Genomic DNA, 17,285 nt, shown 5'->3' on the forward strand with positions numbered 1-17,285 from the left:
AAAAACCAACCCACAAAACAGAAGAAAAAAAAAAAAACAAAAAAAAAACCAGGCAAAAATAAGATATGGATAAAATGCGACATGGGAAATCAAAATGTGGAAATAAAGAAAAGGAAAAGCAAAATATGAAAATAAACAGAAGGAAAAAACAAAACATGGAAGAACGCCAAATTATGGAAAAACACAATGTGGAAAGAAAATACAGAAAAAAAAAGCCCAAAATGCGGAAAAACAGAAGATGGAAAAACAAAAGATGGAAATAAAATGTGGGAAAAAACAAAGGGAACCAAAAAAAATGGAATAACAAAACAAGGAAAAAAGAAAATGTGGGAAATGCAAAATACTGAGAAACAAAACGTGGGGAAAAAAAAAAACAATGTGGAAAAAAAAAAACTCAGCAAACCGAAATATGGAAAAAAACAAAAACAAAAAGGAAGAAAAAAAACAAAGCAAGGAAAAAAGTAAAAAGCAAACCGAAATAAAAGATAAAAGAACAAAAGGAAAAACAAAAAAGAAAGGAAAAAACACAAAATGAAAGAGGAAAAAAAAAAAAAAAAAAAGGAAAAAACAAAACAAAACGAAAACACGACCAACCAAAACGGTTTTTAATTTTTTTTCGGGGTAACCTTTTCCGTTTTCCGCTCTTTTCTGGCTGGGTTTTTCCGTTCGTTGGGTCCCTGCTGCTCGGAGCCGCGGCGCCCGCGCCTCCCTCCCTCCTTGCCAGCAGCACCGCGCGCGGTGACACGGAGCAGAAGCACCGGCGGGGACGCGGCGGACACGCGCACGCCACACTCACACCTTTTCTACAATATTTTGGGTGCCTACCACACAGGAAACCTTGAAGAAAGCAAATCCTAGAAGCCGCTGTTACCTCTTGTTTACAGTTTATATATATATGATAGATATGAGATATAGATATATATATATATAAAAGGTACTGTTACTACTGTACAACCCGACTTCATAATGGTGCTTTTAAACAGCGGGGGGAGTCGAGACATCAGCTTCCACGTTGCCTTACGCGCCGCGCCTTTCCGGAGCCGCGTGGAGGGGGCCGGCGGGGCCGGGGGGGAGCCCCCACCCCGACTCATGCAATAACCTTTTTCTGTCCCAAAAGGAAGCGGCGCCGTCCCGCCCGACGTACTGGTGCTGTTCTGCGTACGTGGCCCCGAGCGGGCAGAGGTTTTGGCGCGGAGGCGGCGCCGGAGCGGTGCTCGGACCCTGGTGCTAACGCTGGGTTGGGACGGGGCTGGAGCCCACCCCGTGCCGGTGTATTTTTGGAGCGATGGGTTCCAGCGGTCCCTTTGGTGGGCACCACGGTGCATCCACGGTGCACCTGTGGCAGCGGCAGCTGCAGGAAGGGCGCAGGGCGGCCGGTGCTGTGCTGAGCGTGGGGATGCTGCGGTGGCGTGATGGTGGTGGTGACCGTCGTGGTCGTCGTGGTGATGGTCACAGTGGCGGAAAGGATGGCGGTCATGGTCTTGGTTGCAATCGTGGTCATGGTGACGGTGATGGTCTTGATCGTGGTTGTGGTCACAGTGACAGGCGTGATGACAGTGATGGTCACGGTCTTGGTGGTGATCATGGTCATGGTGACAGGGGTAGTCGTGGCCATGATCATGGTGATGGTCGCAGTGACGGTCATGGTGACGGAGATGGTGACATTCATGGTGGCGGTCACGGTGTTGGTGGCGGTCATGGTTATGGCGATGGTCGTGGTGATGATGGTCGTGGTGACAATAACGGTCACAGTGCTGGTCATGCTGATGGCGGTGGTCCTGATGACAAAGTGACGGTCACAGTTGTGGTCATAGTGACAGTCATCGTGTCAGTGACAGTCAAGGCGGTGGTCGTGGTGGTCATGGCGATAACGATGGTCATGGTGATGGTCGTGGACTTGGTGATGGGTCATGGTAACAGTGACAGTGATAGTCATGGTCATTGTCATGATCATGCTGATGGCCATGGTCATCACGACAGTTGTGGTGATGGTCATGGTGACGGTGACTGTGACAGTCGTGATGATAGTGACAATGATGGTCGTGGTGACAGTCACGGTGGCAGTGACAGTGGCGAGGATGACACCCTGGTGGCAGAGTTCCAGAGCTGGGTGCATTCAGCAGTGCTGCGGTGTGGATGGTGCTCAGCGCTCGGGGTTCAGCTGCGGTGCACGGGGGGAGCGCAGGGACTGGTGCTAAGGCACGGGGGGGGCCCCGTTGCCATCTCTTCCTGTAACTGTGAAAGGGGGGGTCCCGTGCGCAGGATGGGGGCCAGGACACCCCCGGCCCCCCCGTGCCACCACCGCCGCCGGCAGCTCGGTGCAGGGTGCTGGCTAATGCGCAGCGAGCCAGCCGGCGGTGTTGCGGGGTGCTTGGAGAGGTGCTCGGGGCACGGGGTCCCCATGGTGCTAGGAGGGGGCCGAGCCGTGGGGCTGGGGCAGTGCTGTGGGTCCTGAGTGGTGCTGGGTGCAGGGCCTGCATGGTGCGTGCTGCGGCATGGCTGCAAAGCCCTCATGGCCCTGCAGTGCTAGCTGCAAGTCCTGCAACTCTGGGTGCAAGTCCTGCACCGTTCTGCAATGGTGGGTGCAAATCCTGAAGCACCAAATGCAAACCCTGCACGGCCCTGCATCACAGGGTGCAAACCTTGCGTGGCCCTGTAAGCACTGTTTGTCCATCCCGCATCGTACTGCAGCACCAGATGCAAGCTGTGCGTGGCCCTGCAGCATAGGGTGCCAATTTTGCAGCGCTGATTGCAGGTCTTGAGCAGCCCTGCAGCACCAGATGCAAACCTGGCATAGCCTGGCAGCATGGAGTGCAAACTTTGCATGGTGCTGCAGCGCTGTTTGCTGGTGGTGCGTGGTCCTGCAACACCAGGTGCAGAGCAGTGCATAGCCCTGCAGCACAGGTTGCAAGCCCTGCATGTCCCAGCAGCAGAGGGTGCACACTTTGCACAGCACTGCTTGCAGGTCGTGCATGGCGCTGCAACACCCGATGCAAGCTGTGCACGGCCCTGCAGCATACGGTGCAAACTCTGCAGGTCCTGCACAGCCCTGCAGCACCAGAGCAAGCGACTCACGGCCCTGCAGCATGCGTTGCAATGCAGCACAGGGAAGCAGCAGCTCCTCCATTGCAGCACAACTGGAAGGCGCCTGCGGCAGCGGCCCCCACTATGGGGGATGCGTGGGGAAAGAGTTCCGTTTTTAACGTCCCCGACCCACAGCTTTTTTTAAGACAGACACCTTTTGTTGCACAGCCCTAGATTTAAAAAAAAAAAAAAAGAAAAAAAAAGAAAAAAATAAAGAAAAATTAAAAAAAAAAAAAAAAAAAAAAGAAACCTAAATTCCTTAAGATCCGCCGAGGGATAGGTGACAAACACGGTGCTAAAACGTTTTATTAAGAATATATATTGTTAACTTAAGTCTGCTGTCCGGACAATGACTGTTTGTTTCGTTTTCTCGTAGTGGAGTTTCAAAGATCACTATAATTTTACTCTGATATATTATTATTAAAAAAGTAAAAGGCAAAAAAAAAAAAATCATAAAAGAAAAAAGATGGAAAAAAAAGAAAAAGAATGAGAGGAAAAAAAAAAATGAGAAAAAAAAAACAGAAAAAAAAAAGAAAGGAAAATAGAAAAAAGTAAAAGAAAAAAAAAACGAGAGAAAAAAAAAGTGGAAAAAAAAAAAAGGCAAAAAAAAGGCAAAAAAAAAAAAAAAAGGCAAAAAAAAAAAAAAGGCATTTTAACTTTGTACTTGAAGCCAGCCGCGCTCGCGTGTTTCCGCCCCGCGCCGTGGAAGCAGCCGCAGCGCCGCCGCGCGGCCGTGTGCTCACCCGAGGGATCGCCGCGTTGATGGGACCGCTCCTCCGGCGGGCGCCGCCGCCCGCCCCACATTCCGCCCCGCGCCCTTCCTCCGCCTCCTCATCCTCCTCTCTCTCTCTTTTCTCTCTCTCTCTCGGTTCGTTCCTTTTGGGTTTTGCGTTGTTTTGGGTTGTTTTCTTTTTTTTTGTTTGTTTGTTTTTCCCGTTTTTTTTTTTTTGTTTTGTTTTGTTGGGTTTTTTTTCTTTTTTTTTCCGGTTTTATTGGTTTGTTTTTTTTTTTTAGGGTCGCTTCTCTATTTATTGCCGGGAGCTGTGTACATTTCACCGTACGGTTCGCCCGCGGCCGCTGCCCGGCGCTCTGTTGTATCTGTGTGAGTATTGCTCGTGACATTGCTGTTCTGAACTAATTAAGAGGTCAAATGCGTGCAGCAGGTGTAGGAAGTCTGTCCGTCCCGCTCCCATCCCATCCGCCTTTTTATTTTTTCTCTGGTGCCCGGAAGATTACCATAAAGATGAGCTCCTTTCTAATGTACTTGTGCTGGAGAACACTTGAATAAATGTACTGTTTTTGTGCAAAAAAAAAAAAAAAAAAGGAGAAAAAAAAGAGGAAAAAAAAAGAGAAAAATAGGTCTCCGTGTGGTTCCGTGCGGCGTCAGTGGGATGGGGCCCTTTGGGCGTGGGGTCCCAGTGGTGATGGAGACCTTAATAGGTGGCAGGGTCTCAGTGGGTGATGGAGATCTCAACAGTAATGGGATCTCAATGGGTGATGGGCTCCCAATGCATTGTGGGATCCCAATGGGTGATGGTATCTCAATGAGTACGGGTGTTCCTGCTGGTGATAGGGGACCTCAATGAGTGATGGAGTCCTGAATGGGTGATGAGGTCCCAATGGGTGAAGGGGGATCTCAATCTCAATGAGTGATGGAGTTCTCAAGAGTTGATGGGATCCCAATGGGTGATGGGCTCCCAATGCATTGTGGGGTCCCAATGGGTGGAGACCTCAGTGGGTGTGGGTTGATGGGATCCCAATGGGTGATGGTATCTCAATGAGTAGGGGTGTTCCCGTTGGTGATGGGGAACCTCAATGAGTGATGGAGTCCTGAATGGGTGATGAGCTCCCAATGGGTGAAGGGGTCCCAGTGTGTGATGGAGACTTCAGCGGGTGTGGGTGGTGGGATCCCAGTGGGTGATGGGGTCACAATAAGTCATGGTGTTTGTGTTGGTGATGGGGTCCCAATGGGTGATGGGGGATCTCAATGAGCGATGGAGTCCTGAATGGGTGATGAGCTCCCAATGGGTGAAGGGGTCCCATTGTGTGATGGAGACCTCAGTGGGTGTGGGTGGTGGGATCCCAATGAGCGATGGGGTCACAATAAGTGACCCCATTCCCACTGGTGTTGGGGTCCCAATGGGTAATAGAGACCTCCAGAGGTATGGAATCCCAATGGTTGATGGATCCCAATGGGTGATGAGGTATCAATGGGTGATGGGGTCTCAGTGGGTGATGGAGATCTCAACTAGTAGTGAGATCTCAATGGGTGATGGAGTTCTCATGGTGTTCCTGTTGGTGATGGGGTCCCAATAGGTGATGGGGGATCTCAATGAGTGATGGAGTCCTCAAGAGTTGATGGGATCCCAATGGGTGAGGAGGTCCCAATGCATAGTGGAACTCCCATTGGTGATGGTGTCCAAATGGGTGATGGGATCCCAGTGGGTGATGAGGGACCTCAATTTGTAATGGAGACCTCAGTGGGATCCCATTGCATAGCGGAATCCCAATGGGGTGATGGGGTCCCAGTGCATGATGGAGACCTCAGTGGGTGTGGGTGGTGGGATCCCAGTAGGTGATGGGGTCCCAGTAGGTCATGGTGCTCCTGTTGGTTATGGGGTCCCAATGGGTGATGGAATCCCAATGGGTGATGGGACGTCAATGATGGAGACCTCAATGGGTGATGGGATCCCATCACATAGTGGAATCCTAATGGGATGACGGGATCTCAGTGGGTAATGGCACTCCCATTGGTGATATGGTCTGAAAGGGTGATGGGATCCTAAGCATTGATGGGACCTCAGTGAGTGATGGAGATCTCAGTGGGTTCTGGGCTCTCAACGGGTGATGGGGTCATATTGAGTAGTGGCGTTCCTGTTGATAATGGGGTCCCATTGCATGATAGGATCCCAACGAGTGGCTGGGCCATAATGAGTGATGGAGATCTCATTGGGTGATGAGATCCTATTGGGTCCCCCAGTAGGGGATCTCGGTGGCTAATGGAGTCCCAGTGAGTGATGAAGACCTCAGTGGGTGATGAGATCCTAATGGATGGTGGCATCTCAGTAGGTGACGGGATCTCAATGGGTGATGGCATCCCAGTGGGTGGTGAGGTCCCAGAGGGTGGTGGAGTCGCAGTGGGTAGTGGGATCCCAAGGGGTGGTGAGATCTCAGTGAGTGATGGGGCTAATAGTGGGTAATGGGTTCTCAATGAGTGATGGGGTCCCATTGGATAGCAGCATTCCCACTGGTGTTGGGGTCCCAATGGGTAATAGAGACCTCAAGAGGTATGGGATCCCAATGGTTGATGGATCCCAATGGGTGATGAGGTATCAATGGGCGACGGGGTCTCAGTGGGTGATGGAGATCTCAACTAGTAGTGAGATCTCCATGGGTGATGGAATCCCATTGGGTGGTGGCATTCCTGTTGGTGACGGGGTCCAAATGGGTGATGGGATCCAAGCTGGTAATGGGACCTTAATGGGTGATGGAGACTTCAATGGGTGATGATTTCTCAGTGGGTGATGGAGTCCTACTGGGTCCTCTAGTAGGGGACCTCAGTGGCTAATGGGGTCCCAGCAGGTGATAGAAACCTCAGTGGGTGATGAGATCCCACTGGATGGTGGGGTCTTAGTAGGTGATGAGATCTCAGTGGGTGACAGGGTACCAGTGAGTGATGAGATCTCAACGAGTGATGAGATCCCAATGGGTAATGGAGTCCAAATGGGTTGTGGAGTCCCAGTGGGTAGAGGGATCCCAATGGATGGTAAGATCTCAATGGGTGATGGGACCTCAGCAGTGATGGAGATCTCAGTGGATGATGGGATCCCAATGGGTGATGGAGACCTCAATAGATGATGGGATCCCAATGGGTGATGAGGTCCCAATAGGTGATGAGGTCCCAGTGGGTGCCAAAGCCCTATGGATGATCAATGGGTGATATATTGCCATTGGACAGTGAGGTCCCAATGAGTGGTGGGATCTTAGTGGGTGATAGATTCCCATGGAAAGTGGAGTCTCAATGGGTCCAATTAGGTAATGCCATCCACATTTGAGACAGGGCTCAGTAGGTGGTGGGGTTCCAGTGGGTGACGGGGTCCCAGCGGGTGATGGGATCTCAGTAAACAATGGAGACCTCAATGGTGATAGGACCTCAGTGGATGGTGGGATCCAGATGGGTGATGGAGAACTTCAATGCGTGATGGGGTCCTGATGGGTGACAGGATCCTAGTAAGGGATGGAAACCATAATGAGTGACAGAGACATCAGTGGATAATGAATGATGGGGTCCTATTGGATAGTATCATTATCATGGCTGATGGGATCATCAATGGATGACAGGGACCTCAATGGATGATGGAATCCCAGTGGGTGATGGAGACCTCAGGGGTGATAATGATCCCAGTGGCTGATGGAATCTCAGTGGGTGACAGAATCCTGATGGATGCTGGGATCTCAATGAGTGATGAGATCCCAATGAATGGTGGGGTCCCAATGGGTGGTTGGGTCCCAATGGACGGTGGGGACCTCAGTGGGTGATGGGTCTTCAACGGGTGTTGGAATCACAAGCGATTATGGGATCCCAGTCTGAGCTCAGTCCCATGGGGAGCATATGTCAGAGCTCTGCTCTTGCAGCACAAGACTGTGAGGCCCTGCGCTGCCTCCCCACAAGCTGTGGGTCAGAAATTGCCTGGCACAGCACCTGCCTCAGTTTTCTAGGGTCTATAGGGGACTCTACAAGGAGCTACAGGGTCTGTGGGGAGCTGTAGGGGGCTGTCAAGGTCTACAGGGGCTGTAGGGGTTGCACGAGTCTATAGAGGATCTGTAAGGGACATGGAGGCTATAGGGAGTTATAGGGGATGTATAGGGTGTCAAAGGGGACTGTAGAGTCTATAGGGGGCTATAGAGGCTATGGGGGGCTATAGGGTCAATAGGAGATGATAGGATCAGTGGGGGTTTATAGGGTATATAGGAGTCTATAGAGGACTCTAGAGGGCTATAGGATGATAGAGGGCTACGGGGGGGCTATAGGAGGCTATATGGTCCATAGGGTCTATAGGAGATCCATAGGTTCTATACGCTATATAGATGCACAGGTCTGTCTATGGGGCAAAGGCACTGGGCCTTCCGGGGCGGGCAGACCACTGGGGGCTGAGGTCAGCCAATGAGATGCCGGAAAGGACGTGACCAGCCAATGGGATTCCGCGGGGCGCTGCCATCAGCCAATGGTATTTCACGTAGGGCCCTGTGGGCGGGGCCCTCGGCGCCGTCCCCACGGCAACGACAGGTGCCGCTGGTTGGGCGTGGGCTCACTGCCAGGCCCCGCCCATTACACCTGCCCATCAGAAGGCCCCGCCCACGAGCGGGAAATGCGGGCAACGATTGGACGAACTCTCGGCGGGCCCCGCCCCTGAGGGCGTGGCTTGAGGGATAGCGGAGCGGAGCGGAGGGTGCGGCGGGAGCGGAGCGGAGCGGAGAACGGAGGTACGGGCGGGAGGATGGGGCGCGGATGGATGCTATTATGGGATGAGCGGTGTGCTATTATGGGATGCGATGGGATTAGGTGGGAAATGGCATTTCTGCTCCCGCCGGGCCCCGTTTGTCTCCCCCATATCGCGATAGGCGGGTCCTGATCGCGACAGGTGCGCGTATCGCGGTGGGGAGGGGCTGTCGCGATATGCTCCGGGGTCACCTCCACGCTCAACCCCTCCCTCGGGTGGCAGCGTCGCGACAGGGCCGAGGGTGGGCGCGGGGTATCGCGATAGGGCGGGGAACAATGGGGCTTTGTCTGCGGGGCGGTACCGGGAGGGTCGGGGGGGAGGGGAACGGCGGCGGTACCGGAGCGGGGGGGGGACCCCCGGGCGTGGCCGCAGCGCCGCCGCCTTTGTCCTCCGCGGGGCCGCGGCACAAAGCGGGGAGGAGGGGGGGCGGGCGGGGCCGCGTGGGATTTGGGGCCGGGAGGTGCTCGCGATGGGTACCGCTGCGGGGATGCGGGTTGGGGGGGTGCGGGTGGGGCGCGGGCGGTGCCCGTCGGGTACCGCTGTGGGATTTGGGGCGGCGCGGGGCCGTCGGGTGCCGCCGATGGGGAGGTGGGATTCGGGGCCGAGCGGCGTTTGGGGCCGCGCTCCGTGGGTCCCACGCGCGTCCCTCCCTCCCCGTGTGTCGGCCCCATCGCTGCTGCAGGGCGGTGCCTCTCCCCGCCGCCCCAAATCCGTCACCGCTGTCTCTTTTATCTCCGGGGTGCGACGCAGCAGCCGCTGCCGCCCGGGGCGTCCCCGCGTCCCCATCCATCTGCCTCACGCCGCGGGGTCTGTCGCTGTGGGTCTGCCCCCGTAGGGCTCTCACTCTTCGTCCCCATTGCGCGGGGCCGGAGCGGAGCGGCTGTGTGGGTAATGGCATTCCCGGTGCTACGGGGCGTGGGTCGGACCCGCGGCCCCACCCCGGGCAGCTGCCCGAGCCGCAGTGCTGGGATGCTCAGCTGCTGTGGGGCTGGGGGCTACGGGGCGGCACGCCGGGCAGTAGGCAGAGCCACCCCATAGGACGTGGGGCTGCGGCTGCGTGCGGGTGGTGCCGGCCCTCCGGAGCTCCCCATTGACCCCTGGGGCACCACGCTGCCCCGCGCCGTGCCCGCAGCGCCATGCTCGCCAACGCGGCCTCGGTGCGGATCCTGATCAAGGGGGGGAAGGTGGTGAACGACGACTGCTCCATGGAGGCCGACGTCTACATCGAGAATGGCATCATCCAGCAAGTGGGGCGCGAGCTGATGATCCCCGGTGGTGCCAAGGTGATCGACGCCAGTGGCAAGCTGGTCATCCCTGGCGGCATCGACACCAGCACCCACTTCCACCAGACCTTCATGAACGCCACCTGCCTCGATGACTTCTACCATGGCACCAAGGTGGGGCGCGCCGTGGGGCTGAAGGGTGCAGGGTGGGGCTGGGAGGGGTGGGTTGGAGCCATTTGGGTCATTGCCCCGTAGAGGTCACTGCTGGATCCAGCACCTGGCTGTGCTGTAGGTCTTGATCATGCCCTGGCTCCTAGTCATGGGTCCCAGCCATGCCATGGGTTCCAGCTGTGCCGCAGGTCCCAGTCATCATGTAGGTCCTAATCGTGCTGTGGGTCCCATCTGTGCCATGCTGTGGGTCCCATCTGTGCCATGCCATGGGTCCCATCTGTGCCATGCCATGGGTTCCAGCTGTGCCGCAGGTCCCAGTCATCATGTAGGTCCTAATCGTGCTGTGGGTCCCATCTGTGCCATGCTATGGGTCCCATCTGTGCCATGCCATGGGTCCCAGCCATTCTATGGGTCCCATCTGTGCCATGCCATGGGTCCCAGCCATGCTATGCATCCCAGCCATGCCATGGGTCCCAGCCTTGCTTCAGATTCCATCCATGCCATAAATCTCAGCAGTGCTGTGGGTCCCACCCCCAGCCCCACTCCTCCCGGCACAGCCCCATCCCCTGCACAGAGCTCCATTGTGTGGGGCAGCGCCGTCTGTCCCTGTCCCCATCCCCGCGGCACACACACAATGACACTGGTGACACCCGGCGCGGTGCCACAGCCAAAGCAGCTTTGTGGCTTTGTGGCTTAGCGCTGCAGGGTGACGCGGGGCCATCGCCCCATCATCTCCCCACCGTGTCCCTGCAGGCGGCGCTGGTGGGGGGCACGACGATGGTGCTGGGCCACGTGCTGCCCGCCAAGGAGCGCTCACTGGTGGATGCCTTCGAGCGGTGCCGAGCGCTCGCAGACCCCCAGGTGTGCTGCGACTACGCCCTGCATGTGGGCGTCACCTGGTGGGCGCCGCAGGTGGGTGACACCCCCACGGGGTGGGTGGGATCCCCCCCTCTGAGCCCCCCCTGTGCCTGTCTGTGTTTACCCCGTAGCCAGGGATGCCCCACGGCACTGGTGTGCCACTGTGCCAAGGATGACGTGGGTCCCCATTGTGTGCACCCCACGGAGAGGGGACACCCGGTGGCATAGCGGGAGGCACCTGCATCCTGCGCCATGGGACGTGCTCTGACCCCTCTGCCAGAACCCCCAGCTATGGGTCCCCATTGCACCCACCCCATAGCTCCGCGTGCCCCAGAGCCACTCTGTCCCCGTCCCACGGGGTGATGTGTGGGCCCTGCCCCATATGGCGATGCCCGCAGCCGCTGTGCCCCCACTGCAGGTGAAGGCAGAGATGGAGACGCTGGTGCGGGAGAAGGGAGTGAACTCCTTCCAGATGTTCCTGGCCTACAAGGAGCTGTACATGCTGCGGGATGGGGAGCTGTACCAGGCTCTGCGTGCCTGCCGGGACATCGGGGCCATCGCCCGCGTGCACGCCGAGAATGGGGACCTGGTGGCTGAGGTGGGCGAGAGGCTGCAAAGATGGGGTGACACAGTGACACGGTGACACCACAACACTGTGCTGTGCCCCACAGGGAGCGAAGGAAGCGCTGGAGCTGGGCATCACCGGGCCTGAGGGCATCGAGATCAGCCGGCCTGAGGAGGTGGGTGCGGGGAGGGGAGGTGGAGGCGGTCCCCACTCCATGCTCTGTCCCCGTCGTCCCCCCGTCCCGGTGCCATACATTGCTCCCTCTCCCCACAGCTGGAGGCGGAGGCCACGCACCGTGCCATCACCATCGCCAACAGGGTGAGTGCTGCACTCCGTGGGGGCTGCAGGCAGTGCCCCCGAGCCGGGGGTCCCCATGTCCCCGTGTCACCCCATGGCGGCACTGCCTGCAGACGCACTGCCCCGTCTACCTGGTGAACGTCTCCAGCATGGCGGCGGGGGACGTCATCGCAGCTGCCAAGATGCAGGGTATGCCGGGGGGGCTGCGGGGACGTGCACGGGGACACGGGCACATGTGTGGGCCCCATCCCCACACCGTGCCCCTCCTGCAGGGAAGGCGGTGTATGCAGAGACGACGACGGCGCACGCCACGCTGACAGGGCTGCACTACTACCACCAGGACTGGTTCCACGCCGCCGCCTACGTCACCGTGCCCCCGCTGCGCCTTGACACCAACACCTCCGCTCACCTCCTCAGCCTGCTCGCCAGGTACCCCCACCAGGGCACCTCGGGGCACCCCGACCCCATTCCCAGACCCTGAGAGCCCTGCTGCCCAAACACCCTGTTCCATGGCTGTTCCACTGCTGAGCACCTCACTGAATGGGCACCTCAGTACCTGAGCGCTCCGCTCCCCAAACATCCCACTGCATGAGTGCCCAGCTCCCCAAGCACCCAACTCTCCAAGCACTGCACTGCATGGGTGTCCCACTCCCCAAGCATCCTGCTCCATGAGTCCTCAGCACCCCACTGAGTCCCATTCTCTGTGTACCTCACTGCATGAGTGTCCCAACCAACAAGCACCCCACTCCCTCACTCCCTCAGGTGCCCAGCTCCCCAAGCACCGCACTCCATGGCTCCTGAGCACCCCACTCCCTGAGCACCTTGGTGCATGAGTGTCCTAGTCCACAAGCACCTAACTCTCCAAGCACCCTACTGCAATCCACGAGCACCCAACTTCCCAAGCACCCTACTGCATGAGTGTCCCACTCCTCAAGGACCCCACTGCATGGAAGCCCCACTCCCCAAGCATCTCAATGCATGAATGTCCCATCAACAAAAACCCCACTCCCCCTCACCCCATTGCACAGGCGCCCAGCTCCCCAAGCACCATGCTTCCCAAGCACCCCGCTCCATGAGCATCCCCTTCCCCAAGAACTCCATTGCATGACTGTCCCACTCCCAAGAACCCCCCCTGCATGGGTGCCCAGCTCCCCAAGCACCCTGCTCCATGGATCCAGAACACCCCACTGTAACCCCACCATCACTGCTCCTGAGCACCCCACTGCATGGAAGCCCCACTCCCTGAGCACCTTGGTGCATGGGTGTCCCAATCCACAAGCACCCCATTGCACGAATGCTCTACTCCCTGAGCACCCCACTCCCCAAGCACCCTGCTCCCCAGGCATCCCATTGCATGAGTGCCCAGCTCCCCAAGCACCCTGCTCCTGAGCACTCTACTGCATGGAAGCCCCACTCCCTGAGCATCTCCATGTGTGGGTGTCCCAGTTGGTAAGCACCCCACTCCCCAAGCACCCCATTGCACAGATAGCCCACTATCCAAGCACCTCACTCTCCAAGCACCCTGCTCCCCGAGTACCCCTCTCCACGGGTGTTCCCCTCCCCAAGAACCCCACTGCACGGGTGCCCAGCTCCCCAAGCACCCTGCTCCATGAGTCCAGAGCAGCCCACTGCATGGAAACCCCAATCCCTGAGCACCTCAACAGTGTGAGTATCCCAATCCATGAGCATCTCACTCTCCAAGCATCCTGCTTCCCAAGAACCCCATTGCATGGGTGCCCCAAGCACCCTGCTCCATGGCTCCTGAGCATTCTACTGCATGGAAGCCCCACTCCCTGAGCACCTCAATGCATGGATGTCCCCCTCTCTGAGCACACAGCCTCCAGGCACCCCTCTGCACCCCGCTCCTGAGCACCCCATGGCACGGAACCCCTCTCCCCACACACCCCCACCAGTGATGACCCCCAGCCCCTCCATCCCCATTCCCCGCAGCGACACCCTGAACGTGGTGGCCTCGGACCACCGCCCGTTCAGCGCCAAGCAGAAGGCGATGGGCCGCGAGGACTTCACCAAGATCCCGCACGGCGTCAGCGGGGTGCAGGACCGCATGAACATCATCTGGGAGCGCGGCGTGGTGCGTGCGGGGGCTGCGGCCCCACGTGTGTCACGCGGCCCCATCCCTCAGGGGAGCCACGTCCTCACCGCGCTCCCACCCCGCAGGTGGGGGGCAAAATGGACGAGAACCGCTTTGTGGCCGTCACCAGCTCCAACGCGGCCAAGCTGCACAACCTGTACCCCCGCAAGGGCCGCATCGTGCCCGGCGCCGACGCCGACGTGGTGGTGTGGGACCCCGAGGCCACCAGGTCGGTGTGGGGCACGGCGGCGGTGGGGACGGCACCACGGGGCGGCGCTCAGCTCCCCGCTTCTCGCCCGCCAGGACCATCTCGGCCAGCACCCAAGTGCAGGGAGGGGACATCAACCTGTATGAGAACATGCGGTGCCACGGCGTGCCGCTGGTCACCATCAGCCGCGGGCGCGTTGTCTACGAGAACGGAGTCTTCATGTGTGCCGAGGGCACCGGGCGCTTCTGCCCGCTGCGCTCCTTCCCCGACTGCGTCTACAAGAAGCTGGTGCAGCGCGAGAAGGTGCGGGGCACGGGGACATGCAGGCAGCAGAGGCACCGTGCTGTTGTGCCGTGGTCTGGATGGCACAGACCCATCTCCATCCCCATCCCCAACTCTATCTCCATCCCCACCTCTATCTCCATCCCCATCCCCACTCATCCAGCCAACGTGTCCCCACACCACGGCACCAGGACAATTGCTGGGGGTGCGGGCGGTGTTGCTCTGGAGGATGGCATTGCAGGGGGGCACGGGGCAGAACCAGTGGGGCCATCCACCTCCTCATAAACCACAGACCACCCCCCCCCCCCATCTCCATCCCACACACCAAGGGGCACCCCATGCCCACCCCATGGCTGCAGGGAGACCCCACAACCCCGCGCCCACCCCATAACCCCACACCCACCCCATAGCCCCCCAGACGGGCTCAGCTCACGGCTCTCCCCGCTCTGTGCTTCTCCCCCCTCTCCCTCCCCATCTCCCGGCAGAGCTTAAAGCCGAGGGCCGTGGACCGCAGCCCGTACCTGGGGGACGTGGCAGCAGTGGTCCACACGGGGAAAAAAGACACGGGGACACCCTTGGCTGATACGCCCACCCGGCCTGCCACGCGCCACGGGGGCATGAGGGACCTGCACGAGTCCAGCTTCAGCCTGTCCGGTAAGAGGGGCCCGGCACCCCCACGGCACCCCAATGTAACCCAGGGACAACCTGGGCTTCCCAATGCCTCCCCAGCCACACCACACCAGCAACCTGGAGCATCCCAGTACAACCCTGAGCATCCCAGTGCACCCTGAAGCCTCCCAGTGCTCCCCAGCTGTCCCGGTGTACCCCCCATATACCCCCCTATATCCCCCCCCCCTTCCCTATATGCAGCACCCAAGGCTCCTGGGCCGGGCAGGGGCTGACCCCACCCTCATCCCATCCCCATTCCCATCCCCATCCCACGCTCCCATGGTGTTGGAGTGGGTGGGAGTTGGATGCCGGGGGAGGGGGAAGGAGGGGGCTTTGCTACGGGTCCCGTCCACCCATCTACGTGTCCGCCTGTCCCCCGCAGGTTCGCAGATCGATGATCACGTCCCCAAGCGCGCCTCGGCCCGGATCCTCGCCCCCCCCGGAGGGCGATCAAGCGGCATTTGGTAACGCCGAGGTGCTGCCCCCCAAGTGAGGATGCAGGCAGCCCTCGGGCGGGGCCCCCCCGAGCCCCGCGTCCCCGGCTCAGCCGAGACGTGGCCCCTCCCGAGGGGTGCCCCGGTGGATGGGGGCGACCCCCTGGAGCTGTGCTGTAGGGCCGTGGGTCTGAGCCCCAGCGATGGGGCCGGGGCTGGGGGGGTGGGGGGGTGGGGGGCAGGAGGAAGCCCCCCCCCTACCTCCCCCCTCCCCCCCCCCCCGTCTCTTTTCTGTTTGCACGTCGGGTTTGGATCAGTGAGCATTTTTTTGCCTCCTTTGTGCATCGCGTGGAAATGCCCCCCAATAATGGTTCGTGTCGGTAGCGGGAGGGGACACACCGCAGGGACCCCCCCACACCTCCCCCCAGCCTTTCCCCCCACACACACACACACCATGGTGCTATGGGGCCGCCCCTGCCCCCGTCCCCCCCCGGGGTAGTGTGAGATGTGAAATGTGGCTTCGTGCACTTTGTCCCCGTAGATGTCCCCGTAGGCGAGGGGGGGCCGCTCCCGTCGCGCATTAAAACTGTTCTCACCGCAGCGCTGTCTGATGGGGGGGGGGGGCGGAGGGGCGGCGCCGACGCAGCACTGCAATGCCACCGTCAGCATGTGGGGGCGGGGGGCATGGGGACACGAATGGGGACATGGCATGGAGATACAGGGATGTGGGGACATGGAGATAAGGGGGCGAAAATAAGGACATGGGGACATGGGAGTGTGTGGACATGGGGATACAAATGGGGACATGGTATGGGGACACAGGGAGGTGGAACATGAGGACTCAGAAATGAGGACATGGGGACATGGAGATGGGGACATGGGAATGTGGGGACATGGGGACACAAATGGGGACATAGCATGGGGACACAAAGAGGTGGGGATATGGGGATTGAGAAATAGGACATGGGGACACAGGGAGGTGGGGATAAGGGGACATGGGGACACAGATGGGGAGATGGGAGTGTGAGGACATGGGGACACAAATGGAGACATGGCATGGGGATATAGGGATGTGGGGATAAGGGGACAAAAATGAGGACATGGGGACATGGAGCATGGAGACACAGATGGGACATGGGAGTGTGGGGACATGGGGACACAAATGGGGACATGGCATGGGGACACAGGGAGGTGGGGACATGAGGACTCAGAAATGAGGACATGGAGACATGGAGATGGGGACACAGGGATGTGGAGACACAAAGGCACAAGGATGTGGGGATGTAGGGACACAGAGCTGGGGGACATGGGGACACAAATGGGAACGTGACATGGGGACAATGGAGACAGGGATGAGGACATGGGGAGGTGGGGACACAGGGAAGTGGGGACATGGGGTCGTAGAAATGGAGACATAGGGACATGAGGACATGGAGATGGGGACATGGGACTCGTCCCAGAAAGGGTCACATCGCTCCCAGAAAGTGAGCAAGGAAGACCCGAGGAATACAGGCTGGTGAGTCTCACCTCTGTGCCTGGGAAGATCATGGAACAGATCCTCCTGGATGACATGCTTGATCACATGAGGAATGGGCGTGTGATCCGAGACAGCCAGCATGGCTTCACCAGAGGAAGGTGATGCTTGAGCAATCTGGTGGCCTTCTATGATGGATTGATGGCATCGGTGGACAAGGGAAAGGCGACCAATGTCATTTACCTCCATTTGAGCAAGGCCTTTGAGATGGTCCCCCTCCACATCCTTATCTCCAAATTGGAGGGATGTGGATTTGATGGGTGGACCATTCAATGGATAAGAAACTGGTTGAAAGGCCACAGATAGAGGGTGGTTATCAATGGTGGAGGCTGGTAATGAGCGGCGTCCCCCAGGGGTCTGTGTCGGG

General features: G+C 58.4%; 1 protein-coding gene across 2 annotated transcripts; it reads left to right on the plus strand.

Annotated features, from left to right (window-relative positions):
* The first annotated feature begins 8,460 nt into the window (after positions 1–8,460).
* DPYSL5 (dihydropyrimidinase like 5) lies at positions 8,461–15,597 on the plus strand. 2 transcript variants are annotated; one of them, XM_048937396.1, is made up of 13 exons: positions 8,461–8,568; positions 9,718–9,982; positions 10,733–10,891; positions 11,256–11,435; positions 11,509–11,577; positions 11,676–11,720; positions 11,813–11,888; positions 11,972–12,128; positions 13,650–13,791; positions 13,878–14,020; positions 14,095–14,302; positions 14,767–14,935; positions 15,333–15,597. In XM_048937396.1, the coding sequence occupies exons 2-13, from the start codon at positions 9,722–9,724 to the stop codon at positions 15,416–15,418; spliced, it is 1,695 nt and encodes a 564-aa protein (XP_048793353.1). In that variant the 5' UTR covers positions 8,461–8,568; positions 9,718–9,721; the 3' UTR covers positions 15,419–15,597. The 2 variants fall into 2 exon arrangements, with proteins under 2 accessions (XP_048793353.1, XP_048793354.1); XM_048937397.1 differs by lacking the exon at positions 14,767–14,935.
* The last annotated feature ends 1,688 nt before the right edge of the window (positions 15,598–17,285 follow it).

Source organism: Lagopus muta, chromosome 2 (assembly GCF_023343835.1).
Source record: "Lagopus muta isolate bLagMut1 chromosome 2, bLagMut1 primary, whole genome shotgun sequence".
Lineage (NCBI taxonomy): Eukaryota > Metazoa > Chordata > Aves > Galliformes > Phasianidae > Lagopus > Lagopus muta.